Raw genomic sequence first — 24,277 nt, forward strand, 5'->3', positions numbered from 1 at the left:
ACCATTCCCTGACGGTTCTGGGAACCATCGCGGACCTGAGGGCTTGCTCCTCACGTGACTGCATTGGCCCCGCCCCGCCCGCTGGGAAGGGAATATGGCGGCGCCCAGGGTGGCCTCAGAGAGAAGGCAAACAAAGAGAGGGCGCCAGCTTGCTAGAGCGTCCGCGCTGCCGCCTAGTCTGCGGGTGCGTCCTGGGAAGGCGTGAATTCATAGGCTACGTGCTGGTCCTCCTCCCCACCATTTTTTAAAGAGAAAGGAATTAGCTAGTCCTCAGAAACTGCTCGGTCTGACCTCCCTACCGTCTCCCCACCGCTTGGGATTCCCGAGATCCGAGGCGTGTAGGACGAGGTTGTGGGATTCAGTATCTAGATTTTTCTCCCCTCGTGTTGGCTCCCACCTATTAGGTCACCTCGGGGTGTCCCTCCAGCCTCCAGTTCTAGGAAACCCCGAACACACACCCGGACCGCCCCTCGGAGATAGGACGTCCAATCCCCGCCCCCGGGTGCCCCAACTCCGACTTCAGGCCCTGAATGCTAATTCCCGGAAGATCGAGCCTCCCTACCCCCGCCGTGAGCTCCCCAGGATTAAGTCTCGTGAATCCGGGCCCCCCCCCCCTCCCCCAGGCCCCAGGGGCAGATGAGCCCTTGGCCACCGCCCCTACAGTTTCCTGCAGACCCAGCAAACAAAAGGCTCGGGAAGAGAGGCGAGGCTGAGCAGGGCGCCCTTCCTGCAGGAACAGCTGATGGAGCAAAATGACCCAGGAGGGAGAGGAGGGGATGGATGAAACTCCAGGGTTCCTGGAGGACCGCAGCGGGAGGCCAGACTCCTGAATCCTGGGGAGAGAGGGAGGGAGTACAGGAAAGCGGCGGTGGAGGGCCCAGGCCGGACCCCGGAGTTCGCTGGGCTCTACCAGATCCCAACCGCCCTAGTGGGGGGGATGTCAACACTGGATTTCAGGTGAGCTCTCAGGCCCCCACGCTGGAATGGTGGGGGCTGGGAGAGGCCTGAAGGGCTGCGTCATCTCCTCTGGGCCCAGCCTACCACCCCCTGGCCCGACCTGCTACCCTCGGTGCAGGCCCCACCCTGGCCTGGCTTCCTGCTCCTCCCCAGGCACGGAGCTTTCCTTGCCAAGCTCCACGAACCAGCCCGGGGGCTTCTGGTCCCTTCAGGACCTCGGTAGCCTAGCCCCCAGCCACGAATAGTCCTTGTATTCCCACCTAGAGCCATTGCCCCCTGCCCCCATCCCTGTCAAGGATACAATGGTAAGGGAAGGGCCCTGTCCAGTGGGTGGGGGGATGCTGGCATGGAGGGGGGGGCTTGGCCTCATATCCTGTCAGGCTGCCAAGGGAAGAGAGGAAACAAAAGACTTCCCCCTGCTGGGACAATGAGCCTCCCATTACCTCTCCCCGACTCCCCCCCGCACTACCCACCCCCAGCCCTCCCTTTAAGCTCTGGTCCCCAGCCCCCTTGCCTCCGTTCTCTCTACCTCCTTGCCTTCTGGTAGCCTTGGCCTCTGTGGTGAGCTCTGCCCTTCCCCTGCGCTCCTTCTTACCAGCTCGCACTGCTGCTTGCTCCCGGTCCTGGCTGTGTCAGTCCCCTGCCACTCCATCAGTGCTCAGGGTCCCTTCCTCTTCCCCAGCACCAAGATTGGGGGCTGGCTGGGCCAGGCTCTGGCGAATGTTAGGGGCTAAATCACACCCCTTTAATGTCTAGTGGGAAGTAGGGGCTCCACAAGAGAAAGGGTCCAAGGCTGAGGGAGGGAAGTGCCCTCAACCTGGCCTGGGTGAGAGAGGAAGGAGGAAAAGGACACGTGTGTCCTACAGGTCCTTGGAGGTGGGGCTGGAAGGCTGTCCTGTATGCTGAGTGCGGTGTCAGGCCCACCTGCTGGCTACTAGCTGAGTGCATTGCACAGGTCACTTAACCTTCTGAGCCTGTCTCATTTTTAAAGTGGATATCATAATAACGCCCATCCTCTAACGGGGTTCCTGTGATGATTTAAATTCGATAATGCTTGTTTAGGAAAAAAAAAAGGTGAAGTAGTAAAGCTTTCCTCAGTCTTCCCAATCTCTACAGCCTCCTCCACACCCCTATTCCCACTCCCCGCAGTTTCCATTGCCATCGTATGCCAATAACTCCCAAACTGGTATCTCCAGCCAAAAATCTGTCTCTGAGCTGCAGACCCATTGAGCTCAGATCTAGCTCACTTCTGGCCCCGCCTGGATGGTACACAGGGATCTGAAACGCAACATGCCCATCATCTTCCTCCCCGTTTCACTAGCTCCTACCAAGCTGCCCAATCCCTCACCCTCCCAGCCAGGCTCCAGGTCCTGCCCACTCTAGCTCCTTGACATCTTTTGAATCCTCCCCCCTCCCCACCCCCACACTCATCCATGTCAGTTCAAGCCCTCACTGTCATTTGGAGAACTGCATTTGGTTTCTCTGCCTTCAACCTTGATCACTTTCAACCTTTTCTCCAAAGTTGTACAAGTGGGAACAAATCTGACGATGTTGCTTCTTTGCCAAAAACCCTTCGGTTTTAGGTGTCCAGCTCATCCACTGTCACTATCCTTGCACTCCACACCCTGGCGATGTGAACGCTGGCAGCTTGAGGACAATCTCACCGCATCCATGCTTTTGTACTTGCTGTTCCTTCTGCCTTGAAAGCAACCTTTCCCACCAATCTCCTCTAGGACTCATTCAGATAGCATCGTCTTCTCCAGAAAGCTCACCTTGAACCTGCAGGCTGGATTCGTGTGCTTCCTCTGTGATCCCATAGGACTCTCTGCCTGCCACCCTTTATGCTCCACACATAGCCTCCTGTGTTCTGTTGAGGTTTTATGGCAGTTTCTACCCCTGGGCTGTCAAGTCCTAGAAGGTAGAGGATAACTTTGTGTTTCCAGGCCTGGTTCATAGTAATTCTTCAAGAAGTAATTATTGGGGCACTTCCCTGGCAGTCCAGTGGTTGGGACTCTACACTTCCACTTCAGAGGGGCACAGGTTCGATCCCTGGTCAGGGAACTAAGATCCCACATGCCTTGCGGCACGGCCAAAAAAAACCCCATATATATATATATATATATATATATATATACACACAAAAAAAATTATTGTTGAGTAAATTAAAGAATGACTAATCAATAAGGGGATAAATAGTCCACAAATATTTATTGAGCATTTACTATGAGAAAGGCTTGCATAGGACTTAAAGCAGTGAACACAACGTATGTTGCACCTGCTTTCATGAAGCTTAGAGCCACATACAAGCAAATATACAATCACTAATAAATTAATCAAGGCATGTATCTATTACAACTTTGCATATGATGAGTTCAGGAAGGTTTGTGGTGGTCATAAGAGCAGTGGATTCAGGTTTTTTGGGTCCTGATGGGTTTTTTTGTTTGTTTTTTTAATTTATTTATTTTATTTATTTATTTTTGGCTGCGTTGGGTCTTTGTTGCGGTGCGCGGGCTTCTCATTGCGGTGGCTTCTCTTGTTGCAGAGCACAGGCTCTAGGCGCTCGGGCTTCAGGAGTTGTGCCTCGCAGGCTCTGGAGCACAGGCTCAGTAGTTGTGGTGCACGGGCTTAGTTGCTCCGAGGCATGTGGGATCTTCTGGGACCAGGGCTCGAACCCGTGTCCCCTGCATCAGCAGGCGGATTCTTAACCACTGCGCCACCAGGGAAGCCCGGTCCTGATGTTTTTACAATTTGGGGAAACCCTCCTTAAGAAAACAAAAACAAAACCATGAATATAAAATTAGGTGTAAAAGTTAATGTTTACCTAGATTGAGAAATCACAACCAGTTGCAATGTTAAGGTGATAAACACCATAAATATTACAAAATCTAGAAAAACACCGTAATATTTGTAGTTAGTAGCTGCCAACACATCGCTATAATAATTTCATGTCCTGTTTCTTAGATACGAACTCTTTGACCACCTCTTCATACGATAATGATTTTATCATATTATTTTCTATTCTCTTTGTCTCTCTGTCTTTCTCTAGTATGGCCGATTCAATTTTTTTTCTTTCATTGTTGAGAGTTTATAAAAACCTCATTGAGCTTTACAGCTTATTATTGGTACTGTCAGAATCTCTATCAAATTCCTTTCGTGTAAGAGGTGTGAGATTTGGGGCCATTTCAAACATTCTCCTACTGTGAGTCACCTTGAAAACTGTTTAAATTGATGGCACTCATTAACCAGGGTGGTGGGAGGAGCCTGGAAGGTGAGGGGTACCTAAATTTAAACTTGCTGAGCTCTCAGGTAAACTTAACTCTAGACTTGACAGGGTCAGGTGGGCCTTACAAGGGGGACTGGGATATGGGAAAAGGAGTGACGATTTCTACAACTGATGGTGAAATGGATGATTTGTTTGTTGTTTGTTTATTACATATAGAAAAAAGTCCGAACTCCAAGCCCACTCCAAACAACTGTAACAAGGTGGATAGCAAAAAGAAAACCCTACCAGCTGCTGGGGGAGAGATGTGCTCCACACAGGCACTGCCACACCAATATATTGATCTTGGACAGGGAACAGGGATGACAGCCTCACATTTGGGCTGGGAGGACAGTGAAGTACTCTAAGTGCTCTAATAGTGAAGGAAGGAGGGCTCGAGATTTGTTTGGGTCTGTGGAGCAAGCATCAAACCAGGTAGTGACATGGACGCTCGCCTGTGTGATGAAACTCAGTGGATACTGAATTAGCTTGCCTGCGAAGTGGTCCAAGGGTGGAGGAAATGACCTCACACCCCCAGGAGAGACCGAGGATGATTTTTGAGGATAGGAGTGAAAGATCTCAGCTACCATCTCCATGGAAGAGGGAAATAATGGGATTTCCACCAGAGTATAGACCTTTGAGGTGAGAAGCCCTGTTTTACAAATCTTGCAAACTGGCACGGCGATCACCTGGCACACAGTAGGTGTTCAATAAAGGTTTCATTTTATTCATTCCTTGATTGGTATACACTAGGTATTAGGAACTGAATTACCTGCTGGGGGATGGGGGCTGATGACCTATGATATGGGATCATCTGGGTATTTTCTTACTGTGATGCTTTGCTCGCTCTAGCTGAGGGTGTCCTGGTGCTCAGGGGGTCAGAAATACAGGGTTTGAATCTGCGGTGAGATGTTGTATCTCTTCACCCCTCCGGTCTCATCAGCCCCTCGCTCCACCCAGCCTCATTTCTCTGTGCACCTGGGTTTCTCTTCCATTCAGGCCATGCACCGACCCCCCCACCATGATGATGAACTGCATCCCCCATCGAAGGAGACAATTCAAGCAACCAAGAGCCTGAGGGGGGTTGAGGGCAGGGCCCAGGAGGAGACAGAATCATAACTTTTAGAGGCTAGAGAATGAGTGCAGAGTGAGAGCAGGGGAAGGTGCGTTGGGAAGAGATAGATAACCTGGAGGAGAAACTGAATAAGAAGGGATACTGGGCTTGGATCGGGGAGGGAGGAGGGAATTCCCAGCCCTGGCCTGGTCTGCCTGGCTCCAGCCAAGCTGGCTGTTTCCTGCCCCTTGTGACCCCCCCACCCCGGAGCAGGACCCAGGCAGGGCTACGAGGAAGGGCAGGGGTGTGGAGAGCACCACTTGTGGCAGCGAGATAAGTGCGCTGGGACAAGAGGTCACTGCAGGCCTGGCTGTCCTCGCTGTGGGTTAGAGGGGCTTGGCAGCCCCCCAAGCACCAAGGACTCCTCTTTCCCTCTGTCGGCTGCTCAGCTCCTCTATGCTCGGCCCCCCTTAAATACCTTCTGAGTCTAAGCGTTTTCCTTCCAGCTCTTCTGGGAGGAGCTGCTTTCCTGGACCCTCCCCTCTAACTGATGAGATTTGGTAGGGGGTGGATGGCGACGAGAGGAAAGGCCCTCCCAGCCATGCCGAGGGCCCCCAGGAGCCCGACAGGAAACAGCCTCAGGAAAGACAGACAGCAGCAGCCCCGGCCCGAGCCCCAGGGGTCAGGACTGAGGGTGTCGCGGAGCCCTCCTAATCGCGACGGTGAGAGTGAGGACGATGATTTGGGAATCCGTCTGGACCCCTCACTCTCTCGGACCCAACTACCTTTTATTTACCCTTGCTTCCTCGATTTTCTATACTCCCCATCTCAACCCAGGTGCCCCTCTTCCTCCGCACATTTTTCAGCGCTGCGTTGCGCGCACAGTAGGTCCCCAATACTTAATGTTTGTTGAATGATTGTGTGAACGTTCGCTCCAGGCGTATCTAAGCTGAGACCTCTGCCTTGGGGCCCGCTGGGCCACCCTCCATCTTCAAAGATTTCCCCCAAACACGGTCCCCTGCGCCAGCGAGGGGGTGGTGGGTGAATCCAGGAGAAGAATCTGAAGTCCGCAGGAAGATCGGATAGGGCTTCGAGCGTGCGGCCCTCCATGCTGCGGGGTGTGTTTCTCTGCTCCCTGGTGTCTGCCGGGCTCGGACCTGCCCCGGGGGTCGCTGGGCTCCGGCCCCGACACGCGCGGTCCGGATCAGGGGCGCACGGCCACGGGGCAGGTCTGGGCGGTCCCCGGGCTCCGCACCCGCCGCCCCTCCCCCTTCTCCAAACTTTCTCCCAACTTCCCGACCTGCTCAGCTCGACGCCCCGCTCCGCTTCCCTCATGAATTATTCAGCAGCGCGCGCTCCAATCAGCACGCCCCGGCCCCCTCGCCTAGCCCGGGCTGGGGGGTAACTCCCCCCGCTCCCCGCGCGCCCCTCCCTCCCCGGCCAGGCGCCGCCCGGCCCAGCCCCAGCCTGCTCGGCCCCGCGCCGCCGTCCCCTCCCTCCCTCTCCCGTCCCCGCTCCGCTCCCACCCTCCCCGCCGGCGCGGAGCGCACTCGGCCCGGCGGAGCGAGCAGCACCACTCCAGGGAGGGGGGGAGACCGCGAGCGGCCGGCCCACCCCCAGCCACCCGGGGGGGGGGACCCCGAGGCCTCGGAGGGACCCCGACTCCAGCCACGTCTTGCTCTGCTCGCGCCCGGCGCGGCCGCTGCCAGGACGCCCCCCGCCCTCCCGTCTGCGCGCGCGGCTGGGACGCGGGGCCACACCTGGGCGCCGCCACCGGGTGCCCGGCGCGCCCGCATGGGCCCGCGCTGAGGGCCCCGATCGAGTTCAGCGCGGGGAGTCGACGTCCACCCGCTCGGGGGGGGGTTTAGACCTGGGGGGGCTAGCGCCCCCCAAACTCGGATCGGATCCAACCAGAGTGAGGCGGCGCCATGGAGCTCCGGGCTCTGCTCTGCTGGGCTTCGCTTGTAGCCGCTTTAGAAGGTGAGTTTCCTTGGAGTCACCCCGCCACTTCTGGGGCCCCCCGAAGATGGGCCTCGGGGTGGAAGGGCCGACATCTGTCTCCCCCAAACCCGGCACCCCAACAGCGAACACTCCGGACCAATAGTGCTAGCCCGGGAGGGGGGCGGGGAGGAGGCGGCCCAGCGGGGAGTGGAGTTTTCTTTTGTTTGGGAAAGAGATGGAGGCGAGCTCCGTCCCGGGACATGCCCCGGTCCCGGCTCCCCACACTCTTACTCCTGACTCCAGACGCCCTTGGCAGCCTTTCCTTTTCTCTCTGCTCCAATCTTCAAAACTCTCTCCAAAGTTTCTGTCCCTCCTCCCACCTCTGCCAAACAGGAGGAAACATTTCTGGAAGAACAAGAAGACAAGACAGAACTTTGTGCTAGGCCATAAAACTACCCCCGCCCCCCCATTCCGGAGCATTCACACCTTGACCCTACAATTCCACACACCACCGTGGGGATGGCCACCTTCCGCACTCACACTCCAAACCTCCAAATCTCTCCCAAAGCCACGGCCCCTGCGCCAGGGAGGCCCCTTCCCTGGTTTCCCCAAGCTGCACCCCAGCCCTTTAAATGCTGTCTAGACCCTGCCCCAGTCCCACCAGAGTCCTTTCCTCTAACCCTAGGCCGGCAGAAACTGACCTACACAGCCCTCGTGTCCCCTGAACTCAGCTTAACTACTGTCTGCTTGTCTCTCGTAAACGTCTATTTTTTCTGCATCCCCCCCCCGCCAAAATGTTACTTTATCCATGAGTCTCTGCCCTCCCCCCAACCCCTAGAGGGGGAGCCAAGAGCCCTATAAACCCTCCTCCCATGGCCCTAATCTCTTTTCAATGAGCTGCCTCCTTCCCCTCCTTCACTGCCGGGAATCAAAGGGGTCTCTGGGGAGTGGGCCATGGGGGGCTACTGAGGAGGAGGAATCAAAGGCAGTTAGAAACCCCTCTCCCCCCGGCTGGGCTGGGGATCAAAGGCTGGGTGTGGGGGAAGAGGAGAGACTTGCTGGGCTCGGGGAAAGATGGGGAAAGAACTGTGAGAGAGAGAGGGGAAGGTAAAGCAGGGAGAAAACCCGTGGGGATGACGTGTGGTGAGAGGGAAAGAAAGATGCAAAGAGGAACAGGGAGTAACTTCTAATTTCTTTTACCTAAGTGCTTTCCGAGCCCGAGGCCCATGCTGAGTGCTTTATGTTTTCACGGTTCCAACAACCCTGTGGGTGGGATGTATTGTTGCTCCCATTTTACAGATGAGGAGACTGAGACAAGAGTTCAGTCTTTTATCCAAGGCTCTGTGCCCCAGGGATGGTGAAAGGTGGGAGACAGAAAGCAGAGTGACAATCAGAAAGAGAAATGGAGGTGGACGGAGAGCGGGAGAGAGAGGTGAGAGGCAAAAGAAGTGACAGATCAAAGAGAGAGGGAGGCCGGCAAGACGGAGAGAGGGTGAGAGAAAGTGAGCCGCTCAGAGCGCCCGGGACAGCCTGAAACAGAGACAGTGTGTAAATTGGAGACAGGAAAACACTATCCAGTCTGGAACAATGGAGGGTGGAGACGGCAGCCTCTATCCACCCCCTTCCCAGAACCCGGGCATCCTGTCCCCAGTGTGCTGGGCTGTCTCCCGCCATCCATGAGGGCCCAGGCCTCACCCCCAGCTGCCTGGCCGGGGTCCCGCCTGACCCCTTGCCCTCCGTGGACATCACCTGGTCCCTGGGAGGAGGCTGCCCCACCCACCTGCCTTCCCTTCTTTCCTGCAGCTCCCACCAGGGAGGGGGGCCCTGGTCCCAGGTGTGCTGCTGGCTCCCCTGGGGGCCCCCTCTCGGCTCCTCCCAGGGCAGGCCTGCAGCACCCCACCCACAAATCTGCGAGGGGATTCCCCTACCCTCCCTCCACCCTCCTCAGCCGGGGGTGGGTGGGGGGGCGGCGGGGTACTGTGCAGTTTCTCCTAATCCCCACCTTCTGCCAGAGCCCCACCCCTCCCCTCCCCAGAGAGAGACCAGAGCAGAGCCAGGTGTGCTCACCCCCCCATACACACACTCCTAAAATCTCCTCCCCTTTTCCTTCCCATAACCAAATCCAGATGTGAGGCCTCTGCAGACAGGGGCCAAGGGCAGGAACCCAAGCGTCCTGGCCTCCAGCACTTCCTCCTCCGAGGGCAGCTAGCCGGTGGGGAGGGAGTTGGGGGTCAGGGCTGGGCCTCAGGAGGTCAGCACCACCTTCAAGGATCTGAAGGGCTGAGGTGTTTGGTCTGAAGGGTGCTGGGGACTTGGAAGAGGAGCAGAGTTGCGGGGATGGAGGCAGCACCTCCTTTGGATTTGGGAACGGACTGCAGAGGCTGAGGCAGGCCCTGGCGGGAGGGGTGTCCCTGTACCCCACCTCGGGGTCAGGGTCAGGTCTGGGCTCTAGTTTAGCCGTTTCTGAGCTGTTTGCCTTTTTCCCCTTTCAGCATCTGTGTCTCCCCTTCTCCTCTGGGGCACAGCAGTTCACAGAGGCCTAGATCTGGGAGTCCCGAGGGTCAGCTCCGTGCCTGTCAGCTGTCAGGGGCGGGGCTGGCACTCAGAAAAGAGGCTGGAAATCTGGGCTTGCTGGGGGGGCAGAGGGCAGGGCTTGCTCCCCTCCTCGGCCTGTCTGTCTGTCTCAGCTCCCAGGGATCTGGGCTTCCTGGTGTCTCTCCCAAGCGCTGACTGACTCTGTCTGTCTGTCTGTCTTAGAGACCCTACTGAACACAAAATTGGAAACTGCCGATCTGAAGTGGGTGACATTCCCTCAGGTGGAGGGACAGGTAAGAGCTGGGGCTTGGAGGGAAACCGAGGGAGGGGAGCCACCTGTGCTCCTGCTTCCCAGGCCACACACACACACACACACACACACACACACACACACACACACCCCACACACACACACCACACACACCACACACACACACACACACAGCCATCGCAGCAGCCGAAGCAGGTATCCTCTGAGCCCTTGCTCTCCGGGGGTCCCCCCAGCCCCTCGTGGCTTTATGGCACTGACCTTCACCCACCCGCTTAGCAGCCCCCAGGCTGACCACCCTTCTCCCCGCAGTGGGAGGAGCTGAGCGGCCTGGATGAGGAGCAGCACAGCGTTCGGACCTACGAGGTGTGTGACGTGCAGCGGGCCCCGGGCCTGGCCCACTGGCTGCGCACGGGCTGGGTGCCCCGCCGCGGCGCCGTGCACGTGTACGCCACGCTGCGCTTCACCATGCTGGAGTGCCTCTCCCTGCCGCGGGCTGGCCGCTCCTGCAAGGAGACCTTCACCGTCTTCTACTTCGAGAGCGACGCGGACACGGCCACGGCCCACACGCCAGCCTGGATGGAGAACCCCTACATCAAGGTACCCAGGTGCCCCAGGCCAAGGTGGGGTCTGGGGCCGGCCTGTGGTCTAGAGGTGCTGGGGGCTAGAAGCAGGAGGCCCGGGTCTGAGGAGGGAAGAGGGTGGTCTGCTAGGTGGAACGGCCGCTCTACTCCATGTGCTGGGGCCCCCCTACACTTCCTCTCTCTGAGTACACTTCGCCCCTTTACAGACCCCTGCCTTTGTACCAGCTGATGCCTCACCCTGGAATGCCTTCTCTTTGCCTTTCCCACCCAACTCCTCGTCTTGTAACTTCCAGCTCCGAGGTTCCCCCTGGGACGCCTTTGCTGATGTGCCCTGCCCTGGGGTCCCGCCTGCCGTAGCACTCATCATACTTTTAATTTATCATTAGCTTATCAGCGTTTCCTTCATTTCTGTTTCCTTGGCGTGGAGTCCAGGGCCTGGCACTGAGCAGATGTTGATAAGTGTCTGTAGGATGAGTGAATGCACAGAAAGGGGGTGCAGGACAGAGGCTGGATGCATCACAGGAGCTCGGCGGGTGTTAATGGACAATGTTGGGGCCTGCAGGAAAGCGTACGTTGGGAAAGGTGGAGAGAAGGTTCTGGAACAGGAGCCAGGCAGGTCAGGGAGAGGGTGAGCTGGGAAGAAGACAGTCCAGCGGGGTCCTGGGGAAGTGGAGGACAGCGGCAGTGAGTTTCTTCCCCAACCTGGCAGGTGGACACAGTGGCTGCTGAGCACCTGACCCGGAAGCGCCCCGGGGCCGAGGCCACCGGGAAGGTGAACGTCAAGACGCTGCGTCTGGGCCCGCTCACCAAGGCCGGCTTCTATCTGGCCTTCCAGGACCAGGGCGCCTGCATGGCCCTGCTGTCCCTGCACCTCTTCTATAAAAAGTGCGCCCAACTGACCGTGAACCTCACCCGCTTCCCGGAGACCGTGCCTCGTGAGCTCGTGGTGCCCGTGGCGGGGAGCTGCGTGGCCGATGCCGTGCCCGCCCCTGGCCCCAGCCCGAGCCTCTACTGCCGGGAGGATGGCCAGTGGGCTGAGCAGCCGGTCACGGGCTGCAGCTGTGCTCCAGGGTTTGAGGCCGCCGAGGGGAATACCAGGTGCCGAGGTAAGGGCCAGCACTTCCCCCACAAAGCTTGCCCATCTCTGCAGGAGGCGCTGGCTGGTACCTTGCTCTTGGACCCACTTCTTAAATTTCCATTTTTAAAAGTTCTTTATTCTCCTGGACACTCCGTTACTGGAGGGCGTGTTTTCAGGGCTCCCAGCACAGTTCTGAGCTCTCCATCCTTTCCACACTCATCCTTCTATGTCCAATTCCTTCCCGGGCTGTGGGACTGTCCTCAGGGCTGGGGGACCTTATTGGACTCAGAGGACAAAGCCTTCATGGTCTGTAGTATTGTTCATTATGGTTTCATCTAATTTACTGATATTGAATTCTCACGTAGCCTTTTCTCCAGAGCAGAGTTTCTTAACCTGGGTTTCGTAGATAGAATGTAGGGGATCTGTGAACTTTGGTGGAAGGGAAGAAAAATGACCATTTCTTTGCACTCATCTTTACCTGGAATTGGCCACTCCTCTTACGGAGTGTCAGCCACAGCCCAGCGGTCGGAGCAGGACCTGAGACTTGGGCCCCATTCAAATCCTAGGTGTTTTCACAGCCCATTAGAGATGACGCAAGAATGGCAAAATGTTGTTTTTCGCTCATTGTGACTTCAGTATTTCCTTGCCTGTCACCCTTGCCGCTGTATCTTGTTAGTAGAGAAACACACACATTGCTGTGTTGCAAAGTTTCTTCATGTTTTGATCACTGTATTTTCAGTTATTTGGTTTTCTTGGTAATCTGTGTATTTTGTGGTGTGCATTTAAAATCATTCCTCGGAGCAGGGGTCTGGGTTTCACCAGGCTGCCATGGAGCGGCCGAGGGTACACGTCAGGGTTCAGACCCCTGGTCTGGAGGGAGGTCTTCTCCTCTTAGAGGCGAGGTTTCTGAGCTCCTCCCTCCCTGCTCTCCCTTTTGCACCTCATGCAACTTCAATAGCTGCCGAATGTCCTTTTTTGGTCCCCATTCCCCCCAACCCTACTGCTGAATGTCTCTGATGCAAGTTTCTGATGGACGCTTTCTTGCAGCCTGTGCTCAGGGCACCTTCAAGCCCCTGTCTGGGGAGGGGTCCTGCCAGCCGTGCCCAGCCAACAGCCACTCCAACACCATTGGCTCACCCGTCTGCCAGTGTCGCATCGGGTACTTCCGGGCCCGCACAGACCCCCGAGGTGCACCCTGTACCAGTAAGTGGCCAGTGACCCCTGAGGTGGACCCCTGACCCCAGTCCCATCCTCCCACACCTTCCTCCTCTTGACCCTGGCCTGGTGCCCGGCCAAGACAAGACGTCAGTGTGGCTGCCTGTCTGTCCCACTGCCCGTCCCCTGCCCGTCTGCTCAGCCTCTGCCTGACGTCCTGGTCTCCTGCAGCCCCTCCGTCCGCCCCGAGAAGCGTGGTTCCCCGCCTGAACGGCTCTTCCCTGCGCCTGGAATGGAGCGCCCCCCTCGAGTCGGGAGGCCGAGAGGACCTCACCTACGCGCTCCGGTGCCGGGAGTGCCGCCCCGGGGGCTCCTGCACGCCCTGCGGGGGAGACCTGACCTTCGACCCCGGCCCCCGGGACCTGGTGGAGCCCTGGGTGGCCATTCGTGGGTTGCGTCCTGACTTCACCTATACTTTCGAGGTCACCGCCGTGAACGGGGTGTCTTCCTTAGCCAGCGGGCCAGTTCCATTTGAGGCTGTGAATGTCACCACTGACCGTGAGGGTGAGACTGGGGGCTGGGGGCAGAGGGCAGCCTGTGGTCGGATGGGAGAGGCGTTGGTGGGAAAGGCTCGCGAGGGATATGGACAGTCTAAAGGCCTGAGGGGGAAAAGGCAGCAGCTGGGGAGTGGGGTCCCCAGGAAATATAGCAGGTCAAGGCCTTTGGGGCAAGAGGCAGAAAGAGAATTAAAAGGATGCAAAGGTGAACTGGAGAGTTCAGGGCAGGGCAGAGAGAGCCAGAAGGAATTCCGGAAGCAGCTGGGGGACCGAGACAAGTGTGGCCAGTAGAGGAGGAGCTGGGAAAGATGAGAGACAGACCTGCCACGATCAAGGGCCCCAAGGTGTCTGTCTCTCGCAGTGCCGCCCCCGGTGTCCGACATCAGGGTGACTCGGTCATCACCCAGCAGCTTGAGCCTGGCATGGGCTGTTCCCCGGGCACCCAGCGGGGCAGTGCTGGACTACGAGGTCAAGTATCACGAGAAGGTGAGACCAGGCCCCGCCCCAGGGGTGGGGGTGGGCAGCGGGACCCGCTCCAGGGACCAGGACGCCTGAATTGCAGCCATCTGCCACATACTAGCTAAGTGACCTTGTATCAACCCCTTGGCCTCTCTGAGCTTAATATCCTCATTGTAAAATGCTTAGGATAGGACTTCCCTGGCGGTCCAGTGGTTAAGACTCTGTGCTTCCACTGCAGGGGGCATGGGTTCGATCCCTGGTCGGGGAACTAAGATCCCGCATGCCACGCGGCGAGGCCCCCCTACCCCCAAAAAATGCTTAGGATAATGGAATCTATCCCACAGAAGCGCTACAAGGATTAAATGATATAATTAATGCAAAGCACAAGGCACAGTGCATACATAAGTGAGCACAAAGGCCGCACCTGCCACTCAACAAGACAGAGATGCTAGGGATGGAGGCCCAGGGCAGGGGGAGGCAGAAAGAGCAGTGGAATCTGGGGGTCCTGGCTCACGGCCAGTCCCCTCTCCTGAACAGGGCGCAGAGGGCCCCAGCAGCGTGCGGTTCCTGAAGACATCGGAGAACCGGGCAGAGCTGCGGGGACTGAAGCGGGGAGCCAGCTACCTGGTCCAGGTGCGGGCGCGCTCCGAGGCTGGCTACGGGCCCTTCGGCCAGGAGCACCACAGCCAGACCCAGCTGGACGGTGAGCCCGGGGAGCAGGATGCGGGTGGGGTTGGCTGTCCCCCACCAGGCGGGAGGCCTTGGCTCTGCCCTCAGGACCCCCAAAGCCACAGCCCCATGCTTCTCTTTCTCTCAACCACGAGGCGTTTTGGCCTGGGGATAAGACGTAGAAACCAAAACCAACAGCTGGGTGTGAAGGCCAGCTCAGCGGCTCTCCAGCTATGTGACCTTTAGCAAAAACTTGACCCCTGAGCCCCAGCTCTCTCATCCAAAAAAATGGAAATATGAGGTCTCTCTCACAGGGCTCCAAGGATTAACTGAGGTGACACTTTGATAGTTTTTGTATGCTGGCCCAATGGTTTTCTAAACCTTTTAAGTTTTTTTAACAATTTTATTGAGATATGACTCATACACCATGATTCACCCATTTAAAATGTATAATTCATTGAATTGTAATATATTCACAGAGTTGTGCAACCATCACTGCAATTAATTTTAGAACATTTCAGCACCTCAAAAAGAGATGCTTATAACTCTTCCATTACCTCCCAGCCCCTGGCAAACACTAGTCTACTTTTTGTCTCTGTAGTTTGCCTGTTCTGGACCTTTCATACAAATGCAGTCATACAATACGGTCTTTTGTGACTGGCTTCTTCTTTTACATGGCTTAATGTTTTCAAGGTTCATCCGTGTTGTAGAACATATCAGGACTTCATTCCGTCTCGTGGCTGAAAAATACTCCATTGAATGGCTGTGGCACATTTTATTTATCCATTCATCCGTTGATGGACATATGGGTTATTTCCACGTTTTGGCTACGAACCTTTTCATTTTTAGCCTTTGGAACCTTCTGTTCAAGTGGGACTTTTTGTGGTTACCAGTATTTATAACAGAACAAAATCAAACCCACCAAGGCTGAGAAACTTCTTTGCTTGCCCTGAGGGACTTGAGTGGAGCCCACGGGCCCGCCGGGTCCCCCTGATCACCAGTTCTTCTCCAGAGAATGAGAGCTGGCGGGAGCAGCTGGCCCTGATTGCTGGCACGGCGGTCGTGGGTGTGGTGTTGGTCCTCGTGGTCATCGTCATCGCTGTTCTTTGCCTCAGGTGAGGGCTCTGGCCACCTGGAGGCCCCTGTGAAGCCCCGTGTAGCTGCCCACCCGCCCTCTTGCTCCAGGGCAAGCCTCCCCCGATGCCCCCGGAGCCTGTTTTCACCTGGAATCGTCTCTGGTTCCCATCCTTCCCCTCTGGGAACATCGAGACGTGTGACTCAGTTTACCTCTTCTTTCCCATCGGCTACAGGAAGCAGAGCAATGGGAGAGAAGCTGAATACTCAGACAAACACGGACAGTATCTCATTGGGCACGGTGGGTAGGCCCATCCTGGAGGAGATAGGGCTGGGGCGAGAGCTGTGAGCCAGGGACCAGGGCATCTGAATGCAGTGGTGGCTAACGAGCCCCGCGTGATTCCTCAGGTACTAAGGTCTACATTGACCCCTTCACTTACGAAGACCCTAATGAGGCTGTGAGGGAATTTGCAAAAGAGATCGATGTCTCCTATGTCAAGATTGAAGAGGTGATCGGCGCAGGTGAGAGGAAGACGCCTGGGTGCCCGGGCGGAGGGGGGGGCGGTGGGGTGAGGGGGCGGGGAGGGACTGCAGGGCCGGACCTGGGGGCGGGGTGGGGGGGGCGGGGGAGGAGAGCTGACCCTCGGCCTCCTTCCTGAAGGCGAGTTTGGGGAGGTGTGCCGGGGGCGGCTGAAGGCCCCCGGGAAGAAGGAGAGCTGCGTGGCCATCAAGACCCTGAAGGGCGGCTACACGGAGCGACAGCGGCGGGAGTTCCTGAGCGAGGCCTCCATCATGGGCCAGTTCGAGCACCCCAACATCATCCGCCTGGAGGGCGTGGTCACCAACAGCGTGCCCGTCATGATTCTCACCGAGTTCATGGAGAACGGCGCCCTGGACTCCTTCCTGAGGGTGAGACCCCCTGCTCCCAGCTTTCCGCACCCACCCTGTGCTCCCGCAGTGCAGCCAAGGAGCTCAGAACCCGGCACAGACGGTGGGTCCCGCGTCCCTGCCCCTCTACCCTTCATTCTCCACCAGGGAAGGTTGAGTCCTGGGATTGGTCTCCCTGTGGGGCCGGCTGACCCTGGGATAAGGAGGGGTTGTCATCTGTCCTCGTGACAAATATCTACTGAGCGCCTCGTTGTGTACCAGCCACTGTACTGGGCCTCGGGAGACAGAGCCGTGAACATCTCTGCTCTTGGAGAGCTGGTGGCGTAATGGGGGAGACTGAAGATTAACAAGTACAAACCAGGTTTTACAAAAAGTAAACAAGATTTCAGATGTGAAAAAAATTAAACAAGATCATAGAAATGAGAGAGAAGAGCTCATTTTTGCTACCTTAACAAAATTGTATGAAATTTTATTATTTTTTAAACTTTACTATGCATCTTCTGTAAAAAACCAAAACTTTTTTTTTTTTTTGGCCGCTCCACGCGGCATGCGGAATTTCCCTGACCGGGGATCGAAGCTGCTCCCCCTGCAGTGGAAGTGCGGCGTCTTAACCACTGGACCACCAGGGAAGTCCCCAGAACGTTTTTCTACATAGCAAAGTAACATTGCATTTAACAGAATTACGACAATTCCTTGGTATCACCTAATGCCCACTTGATGCTCATATTTCTCTAGTTGTCCCCAAAATGTCCCAGCATCCAGTTCAGGATCAAGCATTGCACCTGTGGTTATTGTTTTGAGCCTTTTCTACATCCAGGATAGTCCCTTGTTGGGGTTCTGATACACTGAAGGGCTGGGCCACTTGTCCACTTGAATGTCTTATCTTCTGGATTTATCGGATTCTTCCTTGTGGGGTCATCTAGCTTGTTTCTCTGTGTTTCCTGTAAGGGAAGCAATGTCTAATGTTGTGATAAGTTCAAAATTAAACGTCTGTGGCCAGCCCACATCAGGGGGAGCTGTGTACTTCCCGTGGCACCGCACCAGGAGACACAGGCTACCCGGCTCCCAGCACGAGGGATGCTGAGGCAGACCCTGGAGCAGTGCCAGGATGGCCTGACCCTCCCTTGTGGATACGGGAGTCTGTTCCATTGTCCAGTTGCAGGAAAGGGAAGGGGGTCTATCTTAGAAGAGATGACGTTTGGGTAGATGAGAAAGCCAGCCATGAGAAGGTGGGGGGGAAGCGTGTCGGGGGCAAAGAGTAGCGACCCAGGGTGGGCGGGATCCCAGCCTGTTTAAGAAGCAGAAAGGCCGGTGAAGCTGAACCAGGTCAGCAGAGGAGTGATAGTGGATTACGTTGTGGTTGGTGGCTGGGCCTCGTGAGCTTAGAAATTTGGATGTGATGAGAAGTCTGAGGGGAAGCTTTTCAGCAGGAGAGGGAGGTGATTTAAGGAGATCCCTCTGACGGACGCTGGGGGATAGGAGCCGATGAGATGACTGGCATCATTCAGGCCATGGGGGCTGCTGTGAATGCGCAGAAGTGGTTGGTTTGGGGTGCGTTTTGGAGGCAAAGCCGGCAGAACTTGCTGATGGATTGTAAGCCATGGATGCGGGAGACTCCGAGGTCCCTACCCTGAGCGTCTAGAAGTGAGTCCACCAACTGAGATGCGAGGCGTGGGTGGGGGGGGTGCAGGCTTGGAGGATGGATTCAGAATTCGGTTTCTGAACTCTGTGTTGCTGGCCCTGGAGGGCTGCCGAGGGTCCCCTGCGTGCTAGCTGATCCCAGAAGATGGGCTGAGTTAACTGTCTGTGACTGGTTGGCTTACCTGGTGAGAGCCAACTCTATAAAGCTCAAGGTCGGGCTTTAGACCTTGGATTTGGTGCTGTGGTCACTGATCACACCCGATTCCTCACTGTTCTCTTGCATCCTGCATACAGTTGGTCCAAGAGGGCTGAGTGAGACTGTGGCAGGATCAGCACCAACGCACGCATCTCCAAGTGTAGAAGGGTGGCTTCAGAGTGCACTCGTAACTGTCAGCGCTCTGTTGCTGTCAAATAACGAGAACATAGATCAAAAGCATTTGTTGAGTATTTCCTGGATGTAAAGCACTGTACTAGGTTAAATGGAAGAAAATCTTAAAATATCTCCTTATAATCTAATTATGAGAGACTGAAAGCGAATATTTGAAAGCGGGACAATTATAAGCATTGTGTCACGATACCATAGTAAGAACTGAGAGAACTCAGGGTAAAAGAAAGGAGGGAGGGACTTCCCTGGCGGTCCAGTGGTTAAGACTCCGCACTCCCAATGCAGGGGGCCCGGGTTCGATCCCTGGTCGGGGAACTAAGATCCTGCATGCACGACCAAAAAATAAAATAAAATAAACCGTCTATAGATTTCAAATAATAAAATTAAAAAATAATAAAATAAATAAAAATAAATTTATTTTTTTTTAAAAAAGAAAGGGGGCGGTTTACCTGGGATGTCATCAGGCCTGTCCTACACGTGGGTCTGTGAGTTGGGTCTGGGAGGGACAAATACTGTTTAGAACATGGAAGGAAGGGGGAGTGGTGGGTGAGCTGTCCTAACCACGCCCCCGCCATGTCCATCTCCAGCTGAACGACGGCCAGTTCACCGTCATCCAGCTCGTGGGCATGTTACGGGGCATCGCTTCGGGCATGCGGTACCTTGCTGAGATGAGCTACGTCCACCGAGACCTGGCTGCCCGCAACATCCTGGTCAACAGCAACCTCGTCTGCAAGGTTTCAGACTTTGGCCTCTCCCGATTCCTGGAGGAGAACTCTTCTGATCCCACCTACACGAGCTCTCTGGTGAGGCTGGGGCACAGGCATATGAACTAGGTTCTTAGGGCCAGGTGAGCAGGGCAGGTTGGAAAGTTGGGAGGCTGAGGGATTGACAGCTCTGGTCCAAGACAGGATGTAAGAGTAGACCTTGTGGGGGCAGGGGGGTCAACTTAAGGAACCTGGCTACCAGGTGTCCAGGAAAAGAACAGAGTTGGGGAGCTGGGTGTTTGGGTCCCAGAAAAAAAGGAGGCCTGAGCTGGGGGAAACGCAAAGGTGGGGGGCAGAATGCCCGAGTCCTGTGAGTCCCTCAGCTCACCTTTTCCTCCCCCATCTTTAGGGAGGAAAGATTCCCATCCGATGGACAGCCCCTGAGGCCATTGCGTTCCGGAAGTTCACATCTGCCAGTGATGCCTGGAGCTATGGGATTGTGATGTGGGAGGTCATGTCATTTGGGGAACGGCCATACTGGGATATGAGCAATCAGGATGTAAGTGTCCTACCAAGCTTTCCTGGAACGTCCTCTCTCTTGGGATATGGCGGCGGGGGTGGGGGGGGGTTGGTTCTCAGAGAGCTCATCACTGCTTGGTCCTTGAGGTGGTGAGGGTGGCACTGTGACGAGCTGATCGCTGTATCCAAGAGTTTGATACAGTCTATCTGGTCACAGAAGGACACAGTGATGGAGGGCAGCCTTGGGAAGTTACATGTCTGGATCATAGCTCAAGACCTTCCGGGACGTTGAGCCACAGCCAGTGGCCTCGGCCCTGGCCAGGAGCACCCCCCAGATTTGCCCTTCTGGGGGGGCTGTAGCAGCCATCCCAGTGTTTGTTAAGTCGCCATTTCCCTGGGGTCCTTTGGCAGCCTCGTTTTCCCTGACGTCCTCACCCAGTGCTTCTGTCATTCCAGGTGATCAATGCCATTGAACAGGACTACCGGTTGCCCCCGCCCCCAGACTGCCCCACCTCCCTGCATCAGCTTATGCTGGACTGTTGGCAGAAAGACCGGAATGCGCGGCCCCGCTTCCCCCAGGTGGTCAGTGCCCTCGACAAGATGATTCGGAACCCTGCCAGCCTCAAAATCGTGGCCCGCGAGAATGGCGGGTGAGGACCCCAGAGGATGGGCCCTCTTTCCTGCACTCTGCCATCCCCTGAGAACCTCGCTTCCCCCCGAGAAGTATCCGTCCCTTTGGTGGTATGTGGGATGGTCCCTGTCCACCTCTCCAGGGCTGGGCTCTACGTCCCCACCCTGACACAGGCTGGTTCTCAGTGTGTCCTCCCCATCCTTGCCTCCCAGGGCCTCGCACCCCCTCCTGGATCAGCGGCAGCCTCACTACTCAGCTTTTGGCTCTGTGGGTGAGTGGCTTCGAGCCATCAAGATGGGAAGATACGAAGAAAGTTTTGCAGCCGCTGGGTTTGGCTCCTTCGAGCTGGTCAGCCAGATCTCCACTGAGTAAGTCGTGGCAGGAGATGGAGGTGGGGGGGTGGTGAGGGCCAAGCAGCCAGGAGGGGTGGTGCCTGGGGACCAGAATCAGGCCCAAAGTTTCAGCAGGGGCCTTTGGGGTCAACTCCTGGTGCCAACTCTGTTTTCTAAAGCCCCTCCCCTGCCAAAGCAGTAACAGCTGCAGGGGCTGAGAGCCCCAGGATTCTTCCCGGTCAGCTGTGCCCGCCTCACCCCCTTGCACCATCTCAGCCCTGGGCCATCTCGCTCCCACCTCGCAATCTGTATCTATCTTTGTGCATCTATCTACATTCCAGACCCTGCTCTCACATTAACGACGTGTCAACTCTGGATGTTTTCCCACCCATAAAAGGAGAAGGTTGGACTAGGTTTTGGAGATCCTTTCCAGCTTTAATGTTAAATGGTTTTATGATTCCAACGCCTCCCAAATACTGGTTTTCCCTAGCTGGCATCTCCCTGGTCCTCCTTTCTGCCTTTCCATTTCTCTCCCAACGACTCTTCTTGCCCCAGGTTTGAATCACAGAAATAGAAGGAATATAAATCCAGACACAAAGGGTCCAGGAGGCCCTCCCTCTCCCTGGAAGGCAGGTCCCGGGCCAGTCTGCCCCACCAGATCTGGGCACCTCCTCCCTGACTTGCTCCAGCCTCGCCTTGACACGGGTTCCCTGACACGGATTCTTGCTCTCCATTTCTCACCTCTTCTTTTTTCCTTATCTCCGTCTCCCCGCATCAGGATGGGGCTGGGAGCAGTTTGTTTTTGTCCTCTCCCGCCCCTTCCTCTCCACACACCCAGCTCTTTTTCTCTCTCTCTCTGTCTCTCAGCCCGCCCCACCTCCTGCTTCTCGACCCCCGCGGGTACCTAGCCCCGCCCCTTACTGCGGCTGCGCAGAACCGTGGCGGCGCCCAAATCCTCCGGAAACTGACTGGCAACTATTGACGTCAGCCCCCTTCCCCGTCGGCCATTCTGATTGGCGGACAATCCCGAGGCGAGGATGGGGTTTCGGTAGGAGAGCCGCCCCGGGAAACCAGTGGCCTCACCTAGCTGTTCATTCTTCCCCAGGGACCTGCTCCGAATCGGAGTCACTCTGGCGGGGCATCAGAAAAAAATCCTGGCCAGTGTCCAGCACATGAAGTCCCAGGCCAAGCCAGGAGCCTCAGGAGGGTCGGGAGCACCAGCGCCCCAGTACTGACCTGCGCCTCCTCGCCTGGCCCCCCGTCTCTGGAGCGGCAGGGACTCCCACGCTGGGGACACCGCTCCCCTTATTCCTGGGGCAGAATCGGGTGGGGACCCAAGAGGCTCCCATCCCCGGGCCCCACTGGATTGCACTTTGAACCCATGGGGGCGGGGAGCTGGCAATTTGGAGAGACGGGATTTGGGGATTCTGCCGTATGGGAGTGTAGAAATCAGACGCTCCCCAAGCGGGGAACCCCAAACTGAGGGTGTGGGAGCCCTTCCCTCGGGATTGGGTCTGACCAGAGGAAAAGAAGTGCCCGGAATCTGCCAACATCCCGGTGGTGGTTGGGCACAATCCCCACGGCCTCCTTCTGATCCCCAATTAGGGCCCCCAGGTGCCCCTCCTCACCTTGAAGGGCAGCGGCCCTGCAGACCAAAGAGAAGGGGGGACTAGCCTGCGAGTCGTGAGGCAGGAAGGGGCGTCATAGCCCAGTGACAAAATCATTGGACTTGGATGTCCCAACCTTGCTGCTGTCTCCACCGAATTCGGTTTTCCCTTGTAAATGCCCCTCCCCCATCTGCTGCCTTCATATTGAAGGTTTTTGAGTTTTATTTTTTGTTTTCGGTTTTATTTTTCCTTCCCTTTTTTTTTTTTTTTTTTACCGTCCTTGTCGTAACTTTTTGTGTTAGAGGGGACCTGTTTATCGCCTCCTTTGCCCAAGTTGAAACAGGGACCCATCGTTGTGTCTGTTTCCAGAACAGTGCCTTGGTCACGCCACAACCCCAGACATTTCCCTGCCCCCCCAAGTACCCCTAAGCTGTGTCCATGAGGAGGTGTGGGGGGCAATGGTGGTAGAAACAAGAGACAGACACTGGTGCTTGGAGGGGTTCTTAAATTATATTTAAAACAATTGTTTTGTATAAATAAAAGAAAATGGGAAGTGTCCTGGCTCTGGGGATGATTGGGAGTGGGGTGGGGGGACGGAATAGACTTCTGTGGACGGTGGGGACTGGTGTGAAGGAGCTTTTGAGCCAGGCTGAGAGGGGTCGGAGGTCTGGAGACGGGGCTGGGTGCTTGGTTCCCAGCCCCACGGTGTGTTTGAGGTGGTAGGGTGGGGGCAGTGGAAGATGAGTCATCGGCAGCTGCTTCTAACGGCTCCAGATGGCTCTGCCAATAGCCTGGGGCACCTCTGGGATGGGGTTGCTTTCCCTCCCCTGCCCTGGTTCCCTAGCCCTGGCAGGGGGCTTTGTGAGGCAGGGGAGGCCTTGAGCTCAGAGCCCTGCCCTACAGCCCCCTGAAGGGGGGAGGGGGGAATCTGGCGTGGAGGTCCAGTCACATGAAAGAGACAGATGTGGGCCAGATGTTGACAGCTGGGGTTGGTTCAGAGGCCATGTGGGGGGAGTGTCTGCATCGGCTGTGGAGGAGGGGCGGAGGCTGGAGTGGAGGACGTGGACCCCCCACAAGCACACACACACACACACACACACACACACACACACACACACACACACACACACACACACACACACACACGTGTACAGACGCTGCACTGGGTTGGGAGGACAATTCCCCCTTTCAAGATGCTGCCCAGGCAGGTTCTCCCAGCTTCTTAGGAAGGGAGGGGAAACCACCTGAGTATCTTCCCCTAACTTCTCCCTCCCAAACAGGAAGATGAGGATGGGGGTCAATCCCCCGATGTCTTTCTCAGCATCTTTGGTTTCCCAGCCTTCCCGCCCCAGGGGACACCTGCAGGGGCAGGCCTGGACTGGGTCAGGTTTGTCAAGCTGGTGCAGCCCTGCCATTTCTGCATCTCAACTGCCCCCTGTTGTCGTGTTGGGGTCAGTACAGGACCCCAAATCACAATCTCTGCCTCTCCCAGCCCAGGAAGCCTCCGGCAGTGATCCTGTCCCCGATTTCCTGCCTCTACAACTGCCTTCGGGAGTATAATACTCTGGAATCCTCTGTCCCCTCCCTCGATGACATGGCCCAGGTGTTGTACCCCTAAAAGGGGGCGGGTGGGAGACGGTCCTGCCGATGACAGCGGGGGTCTGGGTCCCCCTACTTCCGGAAGGAGGAAGTCTATCTCGAGGATGCTGGTCCAGGCCACCTCCTTCGCTGCCAACCAGACATCCAGGCTAGATAAGGAGACCTTAGCTGGGTGAGGGGAGGAACCGAGATCAAGAGGGCAGGATATAGATGAAGAACAGAGAGGCAAAGGGTCGAAGAGCAGGAGAAGGGAGCTCAGTGGGGGCAGGCATGCCGCTGGGAGCCTCGTGATGCCCAGGTTAAAGCACGGCCAGCCCAGTTCCAGAACGCCTGAGCCTTCCTGTCACAAGCTCCAGAGTGTGAGCTGCTCCCCCCAGCTAA

The 24,277-nt window shown here is 56.4% G+C and overlaps 1 protein-coding gene across 1 annotated transcript; it reads left to right on the top strand.

The window, feature by feature from the left end:
• Nucleotides 1-6,714: 6,714 nt before the first annotated feature.
• Nucleotides 6,715-22,853, top strand: EPHB4 (EPH receptor B4). The gene is made up of 17 exons (XM_061209271.1): nucleotides 6,715-7,250; nucleotides 9,969-10,039; nucleotides 10,327-10,614; nucleotides 11,308-11,704; nucleotides 12,724-12,879; nucleotides 13,063-13,395; nucleotides 13,750-13,874; nucleotides 14,385-14,550; nucleotides 15,529-15,631; nucleotides 15,827-15,891; nucleotides 15,999-16,112; nucleotides 16,252-16,499; nucleotides 19,092-19,307; nucleotides 19,618-19,767; nucleotides 20,184-20,377; nucleotides 20,571-20,726; nucleotides 21,796-22,853. Exons 1-17 carry the CDS (start codon nucleotides 7,199-7,201, stop codon nucleotides 21,923-21,925), a joined length of 2,964 nt encoding a protein of 987 aa, XP_061065254.1. The 5' UTR covers nucleotides 6,715-7,198; the 3' UTR covers nucleotides 21,926-22,853.
• The last annotated feature ends 1,424 nt before the right edge of the window (nucleotides 22,854-24,277 follow it).

Source organism: Eubalaena glacialis, chromosome 13 (assembly GCF_028564815.1).
Source record: "Eubalaena glacialis isolate mEubGla1 chromosome 13, mEubGla1.1.hap2.+ XY, whole genome shotgun sequence".
Lineage (NCBI taxonomy): Eukaryota > Metazoa > Chordata > Mammalia > Artiodactyla > Balaenidae > Eubalaena > Eubalaena glacialis.